At 49.3% G+C, this 22,525-nt stretch overlaps 10 protein-coding genes across 10 annotated transcripts; 8 read left to right on the top strand and 2 right to left on the bottom strand.

Moving 5' to 3' along the window:
• Positions 1-130: 130 nt before the first annotated feature.
• On the top strand, positions 131-3,856 carry CTAM01_05701 (von Willebrand factor type A domain-containing protein; the record flags this gene model as incomplete). The annotated part of the gene is made up of 5 exons (XM_060521731.1): positions 131-326; positions 469-810; positions 864-1,563; positions 1,626-1,858; positions 1,911-3,856. 5 exons carry the CDS (start codon positions 131-133, stop codon positions 3,854-3,856), a joined length of 3,417 nt encoding a protein of 1,138 aa, XP_060383400.1.
• A 509-nt stretch (positions 3,857-4,365) lies between these two features.
• CTAM01_05700 (uncharacterized protein) lies at positions 4,366-4,470 on the top strand (the record flags this gene model as incomplete). Its single annotated transcript, XM_060521730.1, has 1 exon — positions 4,366-4,470. One exon carries the CDS (start codon positions 4,366-4,368, stop codon positions 4,468-4,470), a length of 105 nt encoding a protein of 34 aa, XP_060383399.1.
• Positions 4,471-4,940: 470 nt separating this feature from the next.
• CTAM01_05699 (uncharacterized protein) lies at positions 4,941-5,843 on the bottom strand (the record flags this gene model as incomplete). Its single annotated transcript, XM_060521729.1, has 1 exon — positions 4,941-5,843. One exon carries the CDS (start codon positions 5,841-5,843, stop codon positions 4,941-4,943), a length of 903 nt encoding a protein of 300 aa, XP_060383398.1.
• Positions 5,844-6,615: 772 nt separating this feature from the next.
• CTAM01_05698 (2OG-Fe(II)oxygenase) lies at positions 6,616-7,444 on the top strand (the record flags this gene model as incomplete). Its single annotated transcript, XM_060521728.1, has 2 exons — positions 6,616-6,833; positions 6,898-7,444. The coding sequence occupies 2 exons, from the start codon at positions 6,616-6,618 to the stop codon at positions 7,442-7,444; spliced, it is 765 nt and encodes a 254-aa protein (XP_060383397.1).
• Positions 7,445-8,518: 1,074 nt separating this feature from the next.
• CTAM01_05697 (uncharacterized protein) lies at positions 8,519-9,163 on the top strand (the record flags this gene model as incomplete). Its single annotated transcript, XM_060521727.1, has 3 exons — positions 8,519-8,663; positions 8,714-8,811; positions 8,867-9,163. The coding sequence occupies 3 exons, from the start codon at positions 8,519-8,521 to the stop codon at positions 9,161-9,163; spliced, it is 540 nt and encodes a 179-aa protein (XP_060383396.1).
• A 381-nt stretch (positions 9,164-9,544) lies between these two features.
• On the bottom strand, positions 9,545-10,249 carry CTAM01_05696 (uncharacterized protein; the record flags this gene model as incomplete). The annotated part of the gene is made up of 1 exon (XM_060521726.1): positions 9,545-10,249. One exon carries the CDS (start codon positions 10,247-10,249, stop codon positions 9,545-9,547), a length of 705 nt encoding a protein of 234 aa, XP_060383395.1.
• Positions 10,250-11,434: 1,185 nt separating this feature from the next.
• On the top strand, positions 11,435-12,190 carry CTAM01_05695 (uncharacterized protein; the record flags this gene model as incomplete). The annotated part of the gene is made up of 5 exons (XM_060521725.1): positions 11,435-11,612; positions 11,661-11,745; positions 11,802-11,832; positions 11,886-11,961; positions 12,018-12,190. 5 exons carry the CDS (start codon positions 11,435-11,437, stop codon positions 12,188-12,190), a joined length of 543 nt encoding a protein of 180 aa, XP_060383394.1.
• A 2,582-nt stretch (positions 12,191-14,772) lies between these two features.
• CTAM01_05694 (uncharacterized protein) lies at positions 14,773-15,273 on the top strand (the record flags this gene model as incomplete). The annotated part of the gene is made up of 1 exon (XM_060521724.1): positions 14,773-15,273. One exon carries the CDS (start codon positions 14,773-14,775, stop codon positions 15,271-15,273), a length of 501 nt encoding a protein of 166 aa, XP_060383393.1.
• Positions 15,274-15,666: 393 nt separating this feature from the next.
• Positions 15,667-16,132, top strand: CTAM01_05693 (uncharacterized protein; the record flags this gene model as incomplete). The annotated part of the gene is made up of 2 exons (XM_060521723.1): positions 15,667-15,913; positions 15,963-16,132. 2 exons carry the CDS (start codon positions 15,667-15,669, stop codon positions 16,130-16,132), a joined length of 417 nt encoding a protein of 138 aa, XP_060383392.1.
• Positions 16,133-17,670: 1,538 nt separating this feature from the next.
• CTAM01_05692 (3-hydroxyacyl-CoA dehydrogenase type-2) lies at positions 17,671-20,903 on the top strand (the record flags this gene model as incomplete). Its single annotated transcript, XM_060521722.1, has 8 exons — positions 17,671-17,814; positions 17,870-17,952; positions 18,005-18,149; positions 18,206-18,241; positions 18,310-18,760; positions 18,846-18,861; positions 20,099-20,354; positions 20,409-20,903. 8 exons carry the CDS (start codon positions 17,671-17,673, stop codon positions 20,901-20,903), a joined length of 1,626 nt encoding a protein of 541 aa, XP_060383391.1.
• Positions 20,904-22,525: the final 1,622 nt, after the last annotated feature.

Below are 22,525 nucleotides of genomic sequence, written 5' to 3'. Positions count from 1 at the left end.
TCCACGATTTGACGATTCGCGCCCTCCGATTCGAACAAGCCGCCGACTACTTCACCCTTTCACGGCACGTTTGCCTCCCCCCGCTGCCGACTTCACCTGATCGCGCAGTCTTGGACGCGGCGCTTTCCTAATGTTCAGTCGGTCTCGGAAGGGTTCGAAAGGGTTCGGCTTTGGATCTTCAAGCACCAAAGACAGTCAGGTTAACCACCTTCTCGATCTTGGTCTTGTGAGCCCCAAGGCCATTCAAGACCCCTACCGTCCTGGTACCGCTACAACGACAAGGACAAACAATACGTGGACGGATGCGCCGTCCTTTCCAGAGAAGAGTACGTAGGCCCCCATTTGACTCCGATGCATGACTGCTCAAGCGTCGCGAATTGACTTTCCGTCCGAACGACCGACGCTCAATCTGTTGCTTGACGTCCAAACTTGGGGAAAAGTTACTCTTGCTAATCATTCTGCACACAGACGTCTCAATAGCTCGCGGCACAGGACAGCGCTCCAACGCATCAGTTCGATCCGGAGACAGCGCACATCGAAGAGGCGATAGCTACTCATCCAACAACATGGCATCAGGCGCCGGCCGCAACAGGAGGGAGCGCACCTTTGTAGGGAGCGAATGCGCAGTATGCGAGGAGCCATTGGAGCACACCCTGCGCGGAGAGCGCATTCTACAGTTCTCGTGCTCGCACGTATCTCACGAAGCTTGCTTCTACGAGTTTATTCGCGAATTCGAATCGCAATATTGCCCCTCATGCGATGCGCCTCTCCATCTCGACACTAGTCGGGGCGGCAATGTCTTGGATATTGGTAAGCGCACTCTCATGTCTTGCTCGCCTGAGACATGGCTAATTCTTTTGCAGAAAAAATCAGCAACCTCGTTCGATCTGTCTCATCCACCGACACTAGGTCAAATCACACCCCTACGCCCACGGCTACGCCATGGGACAACCCAACGCCCACTCCACGCCCCACCAGCATCGAGTCAAACCAGCGAAATATGGCCAGCACCCACACCCGCGAAAGCGCGCCCCGAAGCACTGGACGCGACAGGGAGAGCAGCCAGCCACCGGCTTCCGAGAGGTACGGCCCTTCAAGGCACGCTCGCAGCGATAGCGAGGCCACCGGCGTTGCGTCGTCTGGTGGTTACCCCGAAACAACCCAAAGCGGCCCGCCGCGCAGACACGATTATGACGTCCAGGCAATGGAGACCACACCGGGTAGCCCCCGCGCGATTACGAGGAATCCGATCCCGGCACCGACAGTGACGGTTCGATCCGAGTTTCCTACCATCAACAGGTCTCGGCAGCAGCAGACTTTGACCTGCCTTATCACCGTAGAAGTACCCGACAACAAGTGGCGGCCCGATCCCGAAGATCTTGGGTCAGCCCCGCCAGGCCCGCCTGCAGTGAATGCCCGAATCGACGAGGCGTTTGCGCGACCGCCCTCCCCGGCCCGAAGTGCGCCTCGATTCTATCCCTACGAGTCTCGGGAAGTACTGGAGGAACAAACCGAGAATTTGAGAAACCGTGTGGACAACTGGCATGGGCTCGATTTCAGCAGGTGAGATTTTGGCACACATTCCGTGCATGCCTGCGGCCAATGACATGACTGACACACCCCAGATTCGGCAAACTGCGGCTCTATGGCACACTACGTGTCGGCAAGGATAAAGCATCCTGGCAGGAGCTGGAATGCTTCCTGTTCGCTGAAATGTTGATTTGCGTAAAGGAGAAGAAGGTAGCCCTCGCAGGGCAGTGGGATGAAAACGGCATGCCCAAGAAGACCACCCGTTGCACACTCAAAGGATCCATTCTCATCAAGAAACATCTCAACGAGGTCTCCGAAACGGGCAACAGTGAGACACCTTCCTTTTTACCATTCAGGCCTGGACGTTAACCATTCGACAGTTGATGAGAACATTCTTACACTCAACCTTTCTGTCGCGGAGCTGCCGCAGTTCCACCTTAGATTTGAGAACCGCAATCAGCTCAAGCTGTGGCACCAAGCGCTACTCGACTTGAACGCTGTCGAAACGTCGCCAGTCCGCAGTCCAGAGTACGACCGAGGAGAATTCTCCGAGACGGACGAGGATGACTGGCAGCGTGGATCGCGACAGCAAAGGGTGTCGTCAATTGCCTCGTCATGGGGCGGCCCTAAATCCACCACAACGGCGCCCACCGAGTACACCAACTTCCAGAGAAGCCCGACAATGCCGGCTTCCATCCACGTTCCTATCGACGTGGTCGTGGTCGTCCCCATCTCATCGTCGATGCAAGGCGTCAAGATCAACCTGGTTCGCGATGCTCTCAAATTCATGGTCAACACCCTCGGCGAGAGAGATAGGATGGGACTGGTCACCTTTGGATCGGGCGGCGGCGGCGTACCCATCGTGGGCATGACCACAAAGGCGTGGCCCGGTTGGGGCAACGTATTGGGCTCCATCAAGCCGGTTGGGCAAAAGAGCCACCGCGCCGACGTGGTTGAGGGTGCCAATGTCGCCATGGACTTGCTCATGCAGCGCAAGTACAACAACCCGATCGCTACCATTATGCTCATCAGTGACGCCTCTACTTCGGACGCCGACAGCGTCGACTTTGTCGTGTCGAGAGCCGAAGCAGCCAAGATCACCATTCACTCCTTTGGCCTCGGCATGACGCACAAGCCCGATACCATGATTGAGCTCTCTACCCGCACCAAGGCATCTTACACCTACGTCAAGGACTGGATGATGCTTCGCGAGTGCCTTGCCGGCTGCCTCGGCGCCATGCAGACACTCTCTCACCAAAATGTGAAGCTCAAGCTGAAGCTGCCTGAAGGATCTCCGGCCAAGTTCCACAAGATCAGCGGCGCCTTGCAGATTACCAAGCGCGCCACGGGTCGTGACGCTGAGGCCTCCCTGGGCGATCTTAGATTCGGTGACAAGCGCGACGTCTTGGTGCAGCTTGTCATTGTGCCGGATAACACGTCTCAGGAACAACTGCCGCAGGATCCTTGGGACAACATCGTCTCGGGTCTGGAGGCGCTCGGCGGAGCTGGCGATGGCGACGACCAGCGGGTGACATCTGTCGAGGAGGTGCCTCTCATCCAGGCCGACCTTACATGGGGTGACATTCTCCGAGATGGCACGCTCTCCCATCTTCCCCGCCCGTCTCTGCTAGCCATCACTATGCTTCCGGCCCAAGCGAAAAACAAGAATTCGTGGGCAGGATCGCCCCCGATCCCCCCTCACCCGCACATCGTCCAGCGGCGCATGGAGCTGCTGACGTCGGATATGCTAACCCGCGCCTTGACCCTCGTGTCACGCGGTCAGCACGACCGAGCGCACACTCTACTCAACGAGACCCGATCTATTTTGAAGGGTCTCGGAAAAGGCGGTCTGCCTCCGATCCCTCCACCCACGGCACCGCCAACGAGATCCCTCCCATCCACCCCGCACCCCGGCAACGATGCCTCACCCTCCATCACTCCCGACAGAAAACAAACTCCATCGCCCACTCAATCGGCCAACTCATCCGCCGTCAATGGCTACCAGGCCACTGGCATTGGGCGCAGTCGGTCCAACGATGGCCTCGGCCTCGGTGCCGGTATCGATGCCAACACCGTTGCCGCTCTGGACCACGAGCTCGAGAGCAGTCTCGAATGGATCAGCCACCCTGCCGTCTTTGGCCGCGACAGTCGCAAAGCTGTTCTCCAAGCGATTGGAGTGATCAGCTCCCAGCGAGCCTTCACCTTCCGCACGCCGATTGAATCCCTCTGGTCTGGTCGCGTGGCGGGTGTGAAGAAGCTCACCAGCAAGAGCCGTGAGTGGCGCGAGGAGGGTGGCGGCGAGGGCGGCATCATGGAGGAGGCCTAAGTGACCTCCTCGATATGCCATACTTTTCTCTGATTAAATGGGAACACTTGGACTGCCTGAACGACCAGGCGGCGGCGTATTGGTTCCTTGGGAAAACACTTTCTTATGGTCGTTACTTGGCACGGGCTCGTCTTTGCCAACAATCATACCCCCTGATCTACAGCTGATTTGTTTTTTGTTACCGATATAGCTGCTTTGCTCACGTCTTTACCGCACCGCAGCATGCTTTGCCGGAAAGATACCACAAATGTTTTTGCTATTTTTATTCCTTTATTACCTACTATGTCTTCGAGCACGCTTTTTTTGTCCTGCGAGACAACTCGTCGTGCCGTCGCATCTCATGAAAGCTTCCTCGCGCTGCCACGTCACCGAGAGCCTTACAAATCATGTAATTTCGCTTCTTATTGTCATGTCACTGATGTCTGGAGAATGGGAGGAGGGAAACTGGATGACGGGAGAGGGTAGTGGGCTCGGCTGCGAAAAAGCATGCTTCTTGTACATGTTTGGGAATGAACGACACGGACGTGTGGAAGAGTAGAGCAATACTACTTGCTGTTGACATGCCACATCAGATCATTGCCTTTTGTGACTTGAGTGAATGTGGCCGTTGCTGAGCGGATGAGTCTTGAATTTCAGCAACCACGCTGAGTATCTGTTGGTACGGCTGTCGAATATACATCGAGTCTTGGCTTGATAAATTCTTTTCATTTAACTGAGCTGAACTGGTGGGACTTCACAGCCCCTATCCCAACTGCGATGATACTGCAGTGACAACAATCAGAATCCGAGTCACTCTGGCATGGGCATCACGGGAAAGGACTTGTTTGAAAAACACAACACGAGTTCCAGTCTATAGCTGCGAGCTAGGCACATGTAACTTCAAGACATACTCCCCCATCTAAAACCTGTTTTTTCTGCCCCTTTTCTTGTTTTCCTTCTTCTTGTTGTCGCCGCGAGACTCCATGTAGCTTCCGACTCTAACTCGTGAAGGTGACAAGAAGCTGCAAAGTTTGGTTCATTGCGTCAGACGGAAAGTTCGTCGTGCAGGTAGAGGGAGGTAGGTAAGGGCGGTAAGAGACTTACTCTATTCCTTCTTGTCGGTGGCCTCGTACTTGTCCTCGGGATAGGGTCCGAATTCGGTGGTCTGGCGCTTCTCCTTCTTGCCGTTACCCTCATACTTGTCCTCTGGGTAGGGGCCGAACTCTGTAGTCTGGCGCTTGGAGTTCTTGCTCTCGTACTTATCCTCCGGGTAGGGTCCGAACTCGGTGGTCTGGCGTCTAGAGTTTTTGGCTTCGTACTTGTCTTCAGGGTAAGGTCCGAACTCGGTCGTTTGACGCTTGGAGTTGCTGCTCTCGTACTTGTCCTCTGGATAAGGACCAAACTCGGTTGTCTGGCGCTTCTCCTTCATGTTGTTGCGCTCATACTTGTCCTCGGGATAGGGTCCGAATTCCGTAGTCTGACGCTTCTCCTTCATGCTGTTTCCCTCATACTTGTCCTCGGGATAGGGCCCAAACTCGGTGGTCTGTCGCTTCGAGCTCTTGCCCTGGTAACTGTCTTCAGGGTACGGACCGAACTCCGTGGTCTGGCGTTTCGTTCTGCCCTCGTACTTGTCCTCAGGGTACGGGCCAAACTCTGTCGTCTGGCGTCTTTGGTTGTCCTTGCCCTGGTAGTTATCTTCAGGGTAAGGACCAAATTCTGTAGTCTGACGCTTTCCATTCCCCTGTCCCTGGTAGCTATCCTCGGGGTAGGGACCAAACTCGGTCGTCTGGCGCCTCTGGCTCGCCTTACCCTGGTAGCTATCTTCAGGGTAAGGGCCAAACTCGGTAGTCTGGCGCTTGCTGTTCTCCTTGCCCTGGTAACTGTCCTCAGGATAGGGACCGAACTCGGTGGTTTGGCGCTTCTCCGGAACGGCGAGCTTGGCACCCGGGGCGGCGGCGGCAAGGCTTGCGGCGAAGGCAAGGATGGCGGTGACCTTTGTCATATGCATGATGGCGTTTGGAGTTATGAGAGGAAGGATGAATGTTGCTTGAAGAAGGTTGCTAGAGGCAAGGTGAAGACTGAAGATTTTGAAGAAGCTTGGAAGACTGTGAAGGTGTTTGACTTGATGAGTGAGTGAAGAAACCTTTTGCTGTTTCCGGGATAGATTGCACCCTTAAATATCCATTTTTCTGTTCAACTTCGCTGTCGAATCGGCTAACAACTCATCAGTAAAGTTGTCGCTTCGTTCAAGATTCAGAGGCCACGCCATCGGTCCGACGGATACGGGTGCTTTCGTCACTCGACGCCCTGTCGTGAACTTCCCGTTCGTGATAGCGTCAACGCGTCGTCACTCTTGCTGTTCGTGATACTACATACTTCCGAGTCCACAGAAGAACTACAGCTCGATCGTATGACTCGTTGATCCGTTCAACCTTTTCCAAAGATCGAAAGTCAACGCATCGCCGCCCGTCGACGAGAATAAGTCGAGATGATTGCGTCTCCCATCGGGAATTCCAAGTTGACAAAGTTTGAACTTCGGGGATCGAGATCATCATGAATCCAACCTTTGAAAATCTCAGAGTTTTTCGTTGCTCAAAAACAACTCTAGGCATGAATCGTCAGTTTCTCTCAAGTCCCATAGGAAGCCTCTCGATCGGGCATATAAGGCGGATATCCGTCGGGCCCACGGTGCTGGTCTTAGCGTTTGCGATTCCTGACCATAAACTTCTTCTCTAACCTCTTTCAGTCAATCCCGTTCTAACATTCCCCCTCTTTACACAATGGCTCTCAAGCAATTCTTGTCCATGTCCTTCGCCGCGGCTATCCTAGCGGCACTCTTCTCCGCAAAGTCTCGGTCCCAGGAGGAGCTCCAGATCCCACTCGGCAACTCTTGCCCGCGCCCGCGCTATACAGTACGGACGTTGTCATATGATCCACTCATTCAGCACATTGAGAACTTTATCACCCCAGATGAGTCCCAATACCTGCTGCAGATTGCGTACGTCAGAGCTCCTTCATATTGCTGAAGATTCGGGGTCTACTTGCTGACTGACTCGATACAGGCAGCCTAGGTTCCAGCGGTCTCGCGCCATCGGCACTGACGGGCGATCCATTGCTGCGCAAGAACGAACCAGTTCCACAGCGTACCTGTCTTCGGATGATTTTGTCGTCCAATGCATCAGATCCCGCGCTTCGGAGTTTCAGGGCTACGTAGACCTTGACATGATGGAGGATCTGCAAGTGACGCGGTACTTGGAGGGGCAGCAGTACACGAATCACTATGACTGGGCAGCGAACCCCGCGGCGAGAAACCAGACGACAAACAGGGAAACAACCTTCTTCGCCGTTCTCGATGTGGAGTGTGCCAGCTGCGGGACACGGTTCCCTAAGATCTCCGTGGACTGGGGTGTCGAGGATGAGCGGTGGTGCAACCTGGTCGACTGTGCGGCCCAGACAGAGCTGACAGTGCGAGCGGTCGCCGGTAGTGCCGTCTTCTGGCGGAATCTCCATTCCGATGGGACCGGAGATTCTCGAACGCTACATGCCGGCCTTCCGGCGGTAGGCGGCAAAAAGATCGGGTTGAATATCTGGACACGCCGGGAGGTTTAGTGTGCATGTGAGGGGGGGGGGACTACCTATCTCCCCGGGATATTGGACGTTTCGAAACAGCGCACCAATCATCTTTCACCCTTTTGACTCCGCTTTGTCACACGTTCTGTTAGCCTTTAGACCTTGTTTGTCCTGGTTAATCAAGATCTATCTACAAGGGCCACAAAGTCTACATGCTCAAATTCGTACTCCTCTCACATGACACCTGCTAGTGAATGACACAAATGGAGCTCTCTCTAAAGGCTCCGGTAAAGGTTTACACTAGTGCTTTCTAGATCGCGGCCATCTACACGCGGAAGACGGCAGCCCCTTTTTAGACTTTTGGGCAGAAAGATGGTGGCATGAACCATGATGATATTCAGCGCGTAGTTTGTGAAGGGCGGTATCCCATTGGGTACATCGGTAATAGCGGCTATTTTGGCTCGAATCATTGGACGCGGCCGCTAGAGCCAACTCTTACGGAGCCCAAAGCTTGTTTGTGGTTCCCGAAAGCTTCTTTTCTGGTAGACGTACGCGCTAGCAGGCATCAGACTCTTGAAGATGGGGAAAGGACGAGGGCCATATCGCACCTGAGTAGCTCGGAAGATCGACACGTACTAGAGAGAGCTCGGATTGCGAGGAAAGGAACTACCTCGTGCCCTGCCGTGCCGATATCTGTACAACAGCAACAACAACAGTCTGAACGAATCTGCTTCTCTCTGTGATCTCCCACCTCTCGAGACCTGCCTCATCTTTCAAACTGACATTGGCCATTCCTCGTATCGTAAAACGTCTTGTCTAACTTTTGCAATGGAAGAAAGCAAGTTGCTTGGACGCAACTCCTCCTCGGACGGTGATACGGATTCTTCTGAATTTGTGGATGCCTTGGAGCGGGGCTCTATCCGCAAGACCTCCATGTCGCGTTGGGAGATGTTTCGTTGCTGTCTTGAGATTATCCTCATTCTTTGTCTTCTGGGAACGACCACTACGGTGTTCAGACAGAACGCTGGGCGACACGAAACGGCGGCTTGGCCGGCGGGGAGCGACTACAATCACTTTGTCCCACATGGCAAGCCACACTTCTTTACCTCATGAATGACGCTGACCTGCAGAGCAGATGTGAGCTCGAGAGGGGTTCCTAAGCCGTCTGGCCCTGATCAGTACGAGGTCACTGCCCATGCCTTCCATGACCAGAGTGTCCTAAACGAGACTCTTGATTCTTGGCAAGGTCTCTCCCACGGTAAGCATCTATTGAAGCAGGCTTGAAACACCAACTAACGAGACTACCAGCCTTTGTCCGGGCCTCCCCATATGACGGCAGCGGGCCTCAGAAGCTGTTTTCAGGTGACTTGTTCGAGATTGCAGCTTTCCATCAGATCCACTGTTTGGTAAGCCATCTCATAGATCTTTCATTCTTCGCACTTCTGACGCCCGAGTCACTAGGCATCAATCCTGGAGGACTTTGGTCTCTTGGCTGCCGGCGTTCCTAAGGAGGAGCTGCCTGGTTATCATAGCGGAGTCACACTAACGTGGGAGGAGCACAAGGCGCACTGCTTCAACTACGTCCGACAGGCTCTAATGTGCTTTGCTGACTCCACTGCCGAAGGCCATATTGAGGGTGACACGCACCGGGTAGCTGATCATGGGGTAATGCATGTTTGCAATGATTTTGATGCCCTACTGGCGTGGTCAAAGGAACCCGAGCGAGCATTGCCCAAGAGTTGGCGAGTGACAGATTAAGGATAATAAGAGACAGTTTGTAGCAGACAGATTCGTAGTTGTCGCACAACTTACATACGTTCTCTTACCTGGCTTACTTTGCGCCTTGTGATATGTTGATATTGCTACCAAACGTACGGGTCGAGTGTTGTTATATATGGCAAGAATAGCGGAATGCAGACTATGGTGTTCAAGGCTCTTATTCAGTGGCCGTTTAGAGATTAAGTTTGGCGCCTATTAGATATCAGACTCAAGTGGCTCAGTGACAATCTCATATCCCCGCTATGAGAGCACAACAGTCATATACAGTCATAGTGAAAAATTTCATTTGTACGGCCAGAAAAAAGCTTTGTTGTACTAGTCTCAGTCTAGCCACTTTGTCTGGTTGTACGATCCCTAGTCTCACCCCATGTGGGAGTGTCCATGGACGTGACCAGGCACACCTTCCTTCGCCTTTCCCGGAAACATTCTTGAGAAGTGCCCACAGTCAGGGTACTGAATCTTTGCCCTGACCTCAATGTCATCCGGCTCATTGATCCTCGTCAGAACCTGAGTACAGTGCTGCGTGTGCGTCAAGACGTCCTCGCGGTGAACCATGCGATTCTCAGTCAACGCCTTGTGGAACCGGAGAATGTTGTATGCGCAGTGCGTTTTGTGAAGCCTGTTGGTAAGGTAGACGGGCTGAGTGTCAGAGCCGAACTGCTCCTCAGTCACAGATGCTGTCTTGTTCTGGTCGGTGTAGAACACCCACGGCCCGGCGTTGCGGAACTTGTCCGTCAGCTCACGGTCGAAGCACTCGTCTGGCACCCAGCAGAACGAGAGCACGTCAAAGTGACAACCGAGTGCTTGAGCCTCACTGGACGAGTTGCCACAAGGGTTCTCGATGATGCCTTGGGCGTTGGTGCGAGAAGGCGGGACGATAGACTGGAAGACCCAAGTGACGGAGAAGGCAAAGATGATGCTCAAAGCTAGACCGATGAGGAGCTTGGAGAGAACCTCGCGCTGGTAGCGGCGCTGAAGCTCTGATGAAGAGAAAACAGGAGTTTCCTTTTCGTGCTCATCCTCGGTGAGCATGGGGCGGGTGCTATCTTCACTATCGTAAGACATGGTGTCGTTGAAATGATGAGATTGAAGTCAGACGTGTGAGTGATATTCCTGAAAATCCTTTGCAAAGGCGATGTGAGAGCAAGACTTTGAGACTGTCTACTGCGGTGATCCGATGAGGCGACCTTTGGCATTTGGGTCCAGGGGCATTGCATCTATCCGATTTGACTCTACTTGGCCGTGTCATTTGCTGACTTTCTATGATATCTCATGACTCTTGCACGGCTCGGAAAATGAGAGAATCATCTACAACCGTACTTTACTACATGGGGTTTTGACTTTGGTTCTGTCTCCCGACGAAGAAGCTCAGCGCATAAATGCGCCGTATGCAAGATTCATAGTCTATACTTCAGCAAATTCCGCCGTTCCGCCATTGTGATGTATTTTCATTATTGAGGAGTACGATCGGCGATGGACTCCTATTCGAGAACCGAAGTCGAGTGCCGAACAGAGTCAACGTGACGATGTCAAGATCAACACAGCTCTGCCATTGAGTTTGTGTCGGTCCCATGTTTTGACTTTTGGCAGTCAAAGCTTCGACGGGAGGGAGTCGTCATTTGCACCCGAACTGCTCCACCCCGGACTGAGTCGCCAGCCAGAGACGGAAAAGCCAAACGACATCTGCGGGCGTTCGGCAAACCCGTTTTCGAAATAGTGCCTATTTTGATTTGTTTTTCTAGCAATTCGCACTCGAACGGCATTCTTTTGCCGGTATTGTGGTCAAGGATTAGATGATTTTTCTTGCCATTGGATGACACATTAGTCGTAGTGCACCCTGTGGCCGTTGCAGTCGGGGTTCATTAATCTCCAAGACCAGAACCTCCCTTTGATGAACCAGATGGTCACCCGTCACTCTTCTATTCTCCCAACATAAAGTTAAGTCACTATGAACTTCTTCAAGGCAGACAAGTCAACACAGTATGTGTCTGTAGAAGAGAGCTCGGAGTGTAGTGAAGACCAGCTGCCTCTGCGAAGGAGGCCCTCGTCACCGATTGTGTCGGTGTCTAGATCTTATTACTTTATTTCGTTGCTTTTATTTGCCATTTTTCCTATACTGGTCATTGCCTTGTTTGTTCTTCACACTCGGCTAGCGAGTGCTCGAATCGACAGCGGCTTTCTTAAAGGCTTCCCAACCGAGTTAGGTATGCCAGACAGTGTTCTCAAACGATAGGAAGATCACGAGCTGACATGAAGATTTACATAGAACCAATCAAAGGTGTACTTGCCAGTGAAACAGTACGTTTCACTGGCGGCCTTCACTTCTACAAGAATGGAACCTTGTACCGTGAGGTAATTGAAGGACAGCCTCAATATGTCGGGCCTCCATCGCCAGAGATTGATGCAGCATGGAAGAGTCTGCTGAAAGGTGACTGGCCAAGAGAGTCCAACCTCGAACCACACTGACCATGTTCAGGCCAATACATGAACCTTGTTGGGAGCGAAGCATCGAGCATGGTCGGGCGCACGTGGAAAGACAGCCATGGGAACTATGAAGTGGCGTAAGTTTCGCATTCTTACTAGTAGACTTTTCGGTAATGGACTAAGAATTTTCTAGTCTAGATGTGATGCATACCCTCCATTGCGTGGTAAAGTACCTCAGGCCCGTGATATGTCTGCCGCGATGACTAACACGTCGAAGAACAAAGTGAGGATGGCTCTGGATCCAGATTATTACAAGGAGGAGGAAAGCCCTAGAATTCATAGGATGCACGTCGGTAAGCTATGTTCCTGTCCTAAACTTCAAAAACAGTGCGGCTAATGGCAGCGCTAGACCACTGCCTTGACTATCTTAGGCAGACGGTACAATGCCACGGTGACCTGACTCCCATGGTTTTCAGCTGGTCGGATGATGCTGGCAGGGTTGTTGCCGACTGGAAAGAACCTCACACATGCCGCAACTTTAACCGTGTTCGCAATTGGGCTGAAGACCACTTTCGGCCATGAACCACGTATTGTACACATGTTACTCAACCCATTCATACGGTTTATTCCACAGCAAACTTTATCTCAAAGACCGTTAAAAGGCTCTCGTTACATATCCAAGATCTAGGAACGAATCTGAAGAAGTATTTATTTCTAGTTTATAGACAACGTACTAGTAGAACGGAATAGTATTCGGGTTTAAATTTATAATCTTAACCAAACTCTTATTCTGCCTCTCTATAATCTTCCTATTATTGCTAACCTTACTATTCTTGTGTTTATATTGCATTATATAAGTCAAAGCACCCACTTATAGGCCCCCCCCCCTTTTAGGCCCCCCTAACAAACATAGTATTAAAACATCGCCACTAACTACACTTAATTAATTAACTATCTTTTACTACTATAATAATATAGTCATTATTCTCCCTAAATAATTCGACCCTTACGAGTTAATTAGGACTAACTAAATAATCGCTAAAGTCTTCCTAAGCCTTTTATATATTCTAAATACTTATAAACTTAATATTTAGGTCTATTAATATACTCTTCTTTTTCCTAGGCCTCATGCGCTCAACCCTTACCTCTAAAAATCGAATTTAATATTAAAATATAGCTAAGTAATAAGCCTACTTACTAAATACTTTTTTTACCTTTCTAAATAGTAATTGTTAAGTAATATTGTCTAAACTAAGCTCTATAAATAGCTTTAAGTAGTCGCTAAGCTCGCTAGCCTTCTTAGGAATTAACTAGTTAATAATAGAGGTTACTAATACTTAGTTAAGTAGTTTACTAATAATACTAGTTATCTACCTAGCTTCTATACCCTTTTTAAATAGTATAATTTATATAAATAAAACTATTAAGTTAAGAAATAGCTTAGCTATATTAAGTAGCTATAATCTAGTTACTTTCTACCTACTTTATATATTTAACGACGTTAAACTAGCTAAACGAGCGAGCTAATAATAGCTTAAAAAGTACTACTTTTTAATAATAATAAAATTATTTATTATATCCTCCTTACTAAGCTCCTTTTTATAATAAGATTTAATAAAACTAAAAATAGCTATATTTAATAGCTAGAGGATATAAGAAGTATATAATAATAAAAATAATAAATAAACGTTATTTCTATAACACTCTTATATAAATTCTATCGTTATATAACTCCTATACCTATCTAGTACTAATAATTAAAACTAATTTAGCTTACTAAGCCTACTAATAAGGGGGGTCTTAATCTATAATAAGAATACTTCTTTTAACTAGTATAGGGTAGTCTCGTTAGTTATCTAGCTATTATCTATTATTATAAACTTCTAATTATTATAAGGGTTAAATTAAAATAGAAACTACTATTATTATACCGACTTTCCCTTATAAATAACTAGTAAGTTAATAAATCTATTATTAATAAAAATATACTTAATAATCGTTACCTAGGTACGTAAACTAAGCTCTTTTTTTCGTACTATTATAGCCTCTACTATACCCAAAACTAGCCTATTAGCTCCCTTACCCTCTATTATACTAATCTTATTTATATTATACTTATTAGCCTATTTAATATTACTAATCTCTAATTTATTAAATAATCTAAACTATAATTTAATTATATTAGTAATAGTTTTATTAATATAGTACGAATTTATTAAATAATATCTTTAGACCCTTATTAATAAATTCCTTTTAATAAAAGCATTAATTTATCTCTTTCTAAATAGTTTAATATCCCCCTAAAATATTAAAACTCGCTTAGTAAATTCTCTAATTTATTAATAAGTTAGTATAATACCTAGGGCATACTAAATTCGAACTTACTAAGCTAGCTAGTTTTCTTATTATAAAAAAAGCTTCTAAAAGTCTACGAATACCCTCGCTCTTATCTAGTAGCCTTTCCTACGATTTTAAAATATTACCCTAAGAATTCCGAACTTAACCGAGGCTTTCTTAATAAAGAGACCGTTTTTAATAGTATAAAGAGCCCGTTAGAGCTTATTTTTAGTATATAAGACTATTATATATTAATTAATAATTATGCCAAAAAGAAATGCATTTAGACGATTTTTATAATTATTATAGTAGTTTATATATTAAGGGTAGGGTTTTAATTGGGGGGGCTAGGAGGGATTTTAGGGGGGCCCAAAAGGGGGGGGGGCCCATAAGTAGGTACTTTGACTTATGCTATTTGTTCTTTTCAAATAAATTCTAAGATCACTCTATGTCTATTTACAGTTTATAATCCGCCGATAGCAGTCTGCGCAATCTGTTACCAAGTTCGCCGGGTAACCAGAAGAAGTAAGGAAATAAACGAGCGGTCCAAATAGTGAGCCAAGCAATATTCTCTAAATTCAATAAGTAGTAAGCTAATTCTCGGTTGGCAAAGCAGCGGGACAATGGGACATGCCCTTTGCTAAGGTAGGCACCAGATATTGTAAAGCTGCTCATATCTACCCTTTTGCCGCATGATTGTGGCAAGCTTGAACGCTCTAATAAAAGTTTTCGGACGGGGGACGGCTCAAAGATTCATTGATGCTCTCAGAATGGTCTGCCTGGACTCTTGCGCCGATCTGACCAGCCTGGACCGTATTCCGCATTGAATGTTTGACGACGGCCGAATAGACCTGCAGCCAATTGATAGAGGCATCCATACGAACGGTGACCTCTCCATTCGGTTGCGTTGGCATTTGCTGCAGACACAGGCGAGACAATACGAACCACGCGCATGGACAAGTGATCTGGCGCAAGATCCCTATGAACTGCTGAGGGATTTCCAGCTTGCCGACGACGAGCCTCAAGAAATCTGCCTCGTTTCTTCAGTGACCCAGCGCGAAATCAGTGATGGCCACGAGTTTGATATCACTGCAAAGACGCAAGAAGATCTTCCCAATTGGGACCTCTTCGATCTTAGGTACCGCATTAGTCTGATGAACAATCTGATTGGCGCTGCCGGTATTTCAAATAAGGATATTGGCGAATCCAATGAAGAGGTATCTGATGAGGAGCTCGAAGATATTGATATGGTCGGAGATGCCATCAGGAAACTGGAGGAAATCGCGGAGCAGAGGCCGGAGGAGGCGGATGAGGATGATGTTGCCTGAGTGTTGAGACCCACGCACTTAGGCTGACGGGGCTTCTGACAGACAGTCGCAGTTTAATTCGATGATCAACGAGCAACGTGATCGTTCCGAAACGTATTGGCCGTCCTATTTCCTGTCCTAACGCTTCCGTGCGTCGTGTGGTGTCGTGATGTTTAGGCAGATTTTGTGGGGCCAGCTGGCTCAGGAACAGGCAACACCCGCCAACGGCTACAGGAACAAGGATTGAATGCAGCCCGTCGTCAAATACAAAAGCTTGTAAATTGAACCTCCTTTTCTGTGAGCTTTCCGAGAAGAAATTCATCATTTTGCACTTGCATACAAAATATTTTCAAGCTCCCATCTATTTGAATTCTGGCCTTCGAATGTCTTGACACCATCTCAGCCTTATGCACCATGTCCGGAAAATGCACCTCTGTCAACTCTTCCCAGCCACTTGCACAATTCTCATTGGCCATCTTCACCAGACTCCCACCCGAGCTTCAACTTGAAATTCTTTCTCACTGTCAGCAAAACGACCTCATCTGCATGTCCCTTGCATCACACTCTCTCCGCGCCATGATGCTTCCACTAATCCCAACAAAACCCTCGCTACTCTCCTACGACCAAGTCAACCCCCCAGAAACGATCAAGTGCGAATGCGGTGACACTTCAGCAATCGGGGTTGTCCAGGATAATTACTGGCATCGGAGAAAACGCCACGTCTACAAGTACGCCGAGCCTCCGAGAAGATGCTCAAACTGGACGCCCTGTCGATCGTATGCCGCCGACCACGCTATGTGCCGGCGGCAGTGGTGTAGGCACTGCTCGTGTACCACGTGCCCGCTATATGCAAGGCTTCGTGGGTCCATGGGAGACCTGAAATACTGTGCCGATTGCCGAAAGTTTACGAAGCGCCCTCAGACAAAGAAGTATAAGGGGAGATGTGAGTCTAATGTCGAGCAGCTTGAGTGCGAATAGCTGATGGCTGACACGATCCAGGCTTGCATGGCCGCCCCCGGGTTCGACGGAATCCAGACAATCACTGGACGGCCAAAAAGGGAGTGTCGTATGGATATCGCTGGTGGCGAAGGTGGGGCACTTGCGGTGCCGATGCATGGGGATATCCAGACGGGGACAAAACTGCGGACATTAGCAGAAGGAGGAATGCGAGAGTTGTCTAGAGAGTCGTTGGCTTTCCAGTTAATCCGATTTTAGGTTCACCATTACAGGTGTAGACTTACTTGCGTTACCTATGGGGTCACCTAGTAGTGCGTCGTGCCTTTTACAGCGAGACTTTAGACCTCTTCACCATCCGGGGCTTGTGGAGACTATTCTAGCATTTGCTTGTAACTAGTCATCGCTTTTTAAATATCAATACTACCACCGTCAGCAGGAAATGCTTTTCCCAACGAGCCCGAACCTTTCGCGGATAATGATGGTTTCATAGATGAATTTGCCGCCAAGTTACATAATGATCCTGTGGGTTATTCTGTAACACTTACGAAGCCTTCCGCTTTCTCTAGATTGTATTGCTTTTTTGTCGTCGTTCGGCCTCGGTAACTTGCACTAATCATACCTAGTAATGTATGTAGGTAACTGGGGTCAAGCTCCACTTACCGCGGCACCATCCCCAGACCCACATCCTGCTACCGACTGGCTGGCTACAGCTCCTGTTGACTTTTGGTGAAAGAGGGGCTATCGATGAACAAGAACTTGCCCAGGCGATGGTAGAATGAACGTACGATCTCAGGAAATGTTGCGCGTAGAACGTTGCTGGGACCACCCAGCGTCGAAAACGAGCTTTCAAAACCCACCTCAGGTATTGAAAAAGACAGCGGCTGCGTCTGGGAAAACCATAGCACAGCAAGGAGCTCAGAGCTTGGCCCGCTACCTCCTCATAACGATATGCCAATAAGATGATTACTCAAGCTCAAGTTCTCTCAAGCTCGGCACGCTCAGAGACTGCCGATTGGCTCGGCACATGCAGGATCGTTCACGTCGAGCTACCTAAGTCAAACTCTCTATTCCATCCCTGTGGTCGATTGGAGGACTCTCCCAGGGCAACTAGTCTCTGAAGGGCCAAAGAAAGAAAGAAAGAAAGAAAAGACAATTTCTACTGTGTAGTCATCATTATCATTTTCTGAAACCCTGGTGACTCGGAATCGAGTGGAGATCCGGGGTAACATGCGCCATGACCAGGGCCCGGCCATGCACCCCGCGGCTGGCAACCCCTCACCAGGAAAGGACAGGCGCCGGTGCCGTCATAGTTCCGGCCCCATGTCACGGCTGGTATGCTTCATAAATTCGTAACTTATTACTTTTTCCTCTCAGCCATCGATCTACGTTTCTGAATTATCTCTTCTTGTTATATGTTTTCCCCGTCACTGCCTTGTCAGTCAAAACAAACCATTCTCAACCATGGCACCCCCTCGAGATACCGGGCGTGTTCAATTGCCCGAGACCTGGAACCCCGAAAGCGTTTCATTTCCACTCCGAAAAGATCTGCCTAGCATTCCGGGAGCCCCAAAAGATGCTGCCTGGGTTTGGGGCGCTGAAGACAATGTAGCTACCATGGTTTCCTTTGCCGAAGGGTATTAGTGAGCTCATTAGCCGTTAGGTCGGCCGCCTCAATCTTCTCACCCGCGCCCGTGTGCTGGCTGCATCAAAAGCAATCAAAAGTGGCGAGGTCATACCGGTAAAGTACGAAACTCTGGAATCCCACCGGCACAATTTTATCTCAAAACGCTGGTAGCCTACCTCTCAATGTCCCAGGCCAGCCTGCCTTCAATCGAGAGCCCTTTGTCCACCACATCAAGACTCTGGCTCCTGGGTTATTTTACGATGACAACTACTACATGAACACCCAGAGCGGCACTCAGTGGGACGGCTTCAGACATGTATAAACCATCCCCCCTAATAGGTGTACTACATCTTGAATGCTGATCCACACCAGTTTGCTCATTTACCTTCTGGGACGTTTTACAACAATGTAGGGCACTCATATTCCTCTTGTTCTGTGAACCGTGATGAAATTGATCGAATACACTGTCAAAACAGACCAAGGGACAAGACATCGAGGGACCGGCCAGTAATCTGAAATGTTCAATTCACCACTGGGCTGAGCGTGGCATCGCTGGCCGCGGCGTGCTTCTAGATTTCTGCTCTTATGCGCATGCAAAGGGTCTTCATTTTGATCCATACGACACTTGCAGCATCTCTTATCAAGACTTGCTCGAATGCGGCCGAGCGCAGGGCATAGACATTCGGCCCAAGGCGCAAGGAGGCGACATTGAGATTGGCGACATCCTCTTCATCCGGAGTGGGTGGGTCGAGGCCTATCACAGCAAAAGTCCAACCGAACGCGCCCATCTGGGACTCAGGGGCCACAAAGAGATTAAGTTTGGCGGCGTAGCTCAAGAGGAATCTATACTTGACTGGCTGCATGACTGCTACTTTGCTGCTGTTGCTGGGGACTCGCCCACATTTGAAGCTTGGCCGACCAAGGCGGGTCAGTTGTGCTTTTCTTCCCCCATTCTTCGAATCAAGGGAATGCATGTGCTTGCGGCTGGGGATTCGCTGACTAAAAATATTAGAATACCACCTTCACGAGTATATCCTTTCCCTTTGGGGGATGCCTTTGGGTGAGATGCTCAACCTAGAAACATTGGCTCGTCGATGTCGTGAAACGAATCAGTGGACATTCTTCTTCACAAGCGCTCCAGCAAATTGTCCACGTAAGCATCATGTTTTTCCTCCATCAGCGAGCATTTTACTCACATAGCTTCAAGAGGGGGTTAGCAGCCATGTCAATGGCACTGCGATTTTGTAGTCATGCTCGCTCTACGACTGGACTAGACTCGACATGTTTGAAGCCGAGGTGGCCATTATAGACTGTTTCAGAGAGGAAGGAGGTTCAAAGCCACCTTCACTTGTGTTGCATGATTTCTTGTAATCCGATTTCTCTGTTCTGCGGCAATAAACAACGCCTTAGTGGAATATTGCATGTGTATATGGCCGTTGGCAGAGCATTTTCCTCCCTTGATGTAATCTTACCAGAGTACGCTCGTAACCTGCTCCCTGATGTCCACGTTTCCTATGTTATTGTCGGATTGGAAGTCCAATTCGACCGCGGCATACGGCCAACTGCGCAGGGGCCAATTGGGGGCCCTATTTACGATTATCGTAGCCAGCCCAACCTACGGTTGGAACCTCCTTTTTACACCTACGCAGAAATTCATATAGTTCAATTGATCTCTTCGTCAACCCACGGTTCGAACCAACTACCCTGTAATAGGGATACCAACAGTTATACGTGATAGTCTGTCCCATCGTATTCCGATTCAAGATGCACGATGTTCGAGACAGATTTGCTGCTTACGAGCAAGAGAAACTCAGCAAGCCGAGGGTATTTGCACAATATTTTGCGCCTAGCGGTCAATGACTTACATATCCAACGCTTTGATCTATCTGACTTATTGTGTGACCGAGGCACGGCAACGTGGGGTGGATCCGTTGCCGGCGGCCGCTCGCCAACTTGGCACAGGTACCGAGGCGTCTAAGGCCACTCGGCTGTACTTGGTCCCTTGCAGCTTCATCGTTTGATTAATCGGTACACGTTCGGATAGACGAACGTTTAATGTCTATACCACTGAAAACGCATAATAAGTTCCAGTGCACTTCTTAGTCCTGGCGCATAGCTGTGGTCTGCTAATCAGTGTCTTTCTGATCCATATGGGTACTTGAGCGTCGCAAAATGAGAATCGAGGGAAGAACATTTATCGTATCCGGCGGGTAAGATAGGGATTTTCACAGAGTTCTGAGCCACGATTACTGACCTCTGGCACAGCGCATCCGGTTTGGGACAGGCCTGCGTTGAGCACCTCGTCGAGAAAGGCGGCCATGTGGCTATCTTGGACATATCTCAAGACGCCGGTGCCGTCCTTGTGGACAAGCTGGGCTCGCAAACGAAATTCTTCCCGTGCGATGTGACACAAACCGAATCTGTCACAGAAGCAGTCAATGGTGCTGCACAATGGAGTGCGCTAACTAAGATGCCGCTTGGAGGTGTCGTTGCCGCTGCTGGTGTAGGCGGGCCTGCCACTGTGAGTTGTCCCTCTTAACTGCAAGGAATGGAGTACTGACGCGACTTTTGACAGATCCTAGACAGACACGGTGCCCCTTTCGACCTCAAATTGGTCGATTGGGTGCTGAACGTGAATCTTCGAGGTACTATTGATCTAGTGCGACAGTCAGTAGCCCAACTGGCCAAGGTTGAACCAATCGAACCTGATGGAGAGCGTGGAATCGTGATCATGGTTGCCTCATCAGCCGCTTTCGACGGCCAGAAGGGACAGGTGTCGTACGCGGCCTCCAAGGGCGCAATCACGGCAATGACACTACCCATGACCCGGGATCTCGCCCGATTTGGTATTCGGGTTGCTACTATTGCACCTTCGCTTTTTGAAAGCGCCATGACATCGCGCATGACTGGCAAAGTTCGGACAAGCTTGGAGTCTGCCATGGAGTTCCCCAAGCGGGCAGGACAGCCAGACGAATTTGCAGCAGTCGCCGTACACCTGATTGAAAACATCATGCTCAACGGGACGGTGATCAGACTTGACGGCGGCATGAGAATGCCGAGCAAGATGTAACTTGATAGCCAGTATGCAAACGGTTCGCTTGTAGTGTGCCGAGAAACGAATACAACCTACCTTACAAACAGACATCCTACGACCCGAAATGGATCAAGCTTCCGTGATATGAGACAGGTGTGCACAACAAATGACATATGATGCGTGATTACAGCGCTTCGAATGGCAGAATTGCCTTGGGGAGAAGATGAAGCTACCCATGAAGGCAGCCTCCACCAAATATAGTGCCTGACTTACCAGCTATCATCCATGACTGTGATGTTTTGAAATGGCTCCCAGCCAAGCCCCCTAATAGAAATAGCTGGGTCTAAGTGGGGATAACATCTTGCTACTGAGTTGATCAGTGCGACGAGCTGAGATTCCTAAACGGACAATTTCACCAATAATAAGTCCAAGATGAGAAGCACGAATACGAGAAGACAAATATGCCCAAGTCTTCATTAATGAGATGAATGAGAAAGCGTACCAGTACACTTCAGGCGCTTTGCTAATGTTATAACGCGTAATACTCGCATTCCCTCCATGATAGCCTGCTTTCTTACATTTGTTGGAGCGGCACTGGTGGAATACCTGACTGCGAACTATGATTGGCCACAGAATTAATTCCTCGCCCTAATAGGCAATACCACTATCCTAGAAAGTACACCAATATTGAGAACACCCATTGGATGTGGCTGTCGCTCGAATGTCGTTTCGTGGCGTACTTTGTGATATTTAAAATAGTTACGCATTTATCGCGAATCGCACTTCAGTTGACCCATGTCCGGCTGCGGTGGCTTTGCATTCAACCAGATGGTATAAGCTCGACAAAATAGGAGCAATCCGTAGCAAGTGCTGGGTTTTGCGTGGTGCCGCGGTTCCCTCAGCGGCCCCGCTCAAATTCGGTCCAGGCCTCCGGCAGTGGGGGACTTGGGAGCCGATTCTGCACCTCTCGGCATCCAACCCACTGGCCGAGTTTGATCTCTGTCTTGAATAAAATGAGCCGAACCTCGGCAGGACAACGAATGATAGAGCTTACCAGGGATCGCGGCCATGGAGCGATGCTGCCGAGCACGATGGGGCGAAACCCCTCTCTGAAGCTGCTCTGGTTATTGGTAGACCAGCGTGACTAGGAATTCGGCTGCTTGGAGGTCTGGTATCCTTTATGATGAAGCAGCCAGTCAATCCGAAATTCTGAACCAATGCCACCAAGTACCACAACATTACAAGAAAGCCGCGGAGTATTGGCTTGGAAAGCATCCCCGGAGTATTGGCCGAATCATGAGGCAAAACAGAGTCGCACATCCAAGTGAATATTTGGTAGTCAATTGTTCGCGTTCTGCAGCGGTAATAGATTCACCAAGCCGAGGCTTTGCACAAAAGTCCTTTTGCCTCTTCTGGCGTGCACAGGCAATTCCAGTTGGCAACTTCACGGGGCAGATGAATGGTCCCGTTGTCCACCTTACCTAACCGAGTTCTCACATATCCGCCAAGGGTATCTTTATCCGTGCTTCCGTATCTGAGTACCTTGTTATCGAAGAAAGTTAATTCTTTCTGAGTCACAAGTACAAGAATACAGTTTTAATAAAACAGTGTAGTGCCCACCCAGCACTTGAATTGAGATGCTTTTTCAAGCTTGCCAT

This window comes from Colletotrichum tamarilloi (assembly GCF_030869305.1).
Source record: "Colletotrichum tamarilloi strain Tom-12 chromosome Unknown Scaffold_15.1, whole genome shotgun sequence".
Classification (NCBI taxonomy): domain Eukaryota; kingdom Fungi; phylum Ascomycota; class Sordariomycetes; order Glomerellales; family Glomerellaceae; genus Colletotrichum; species Colletotrichum tamarilloi.
This window is presented reverse-complemented; position numbering and strand designations above follow the sequence as displayed.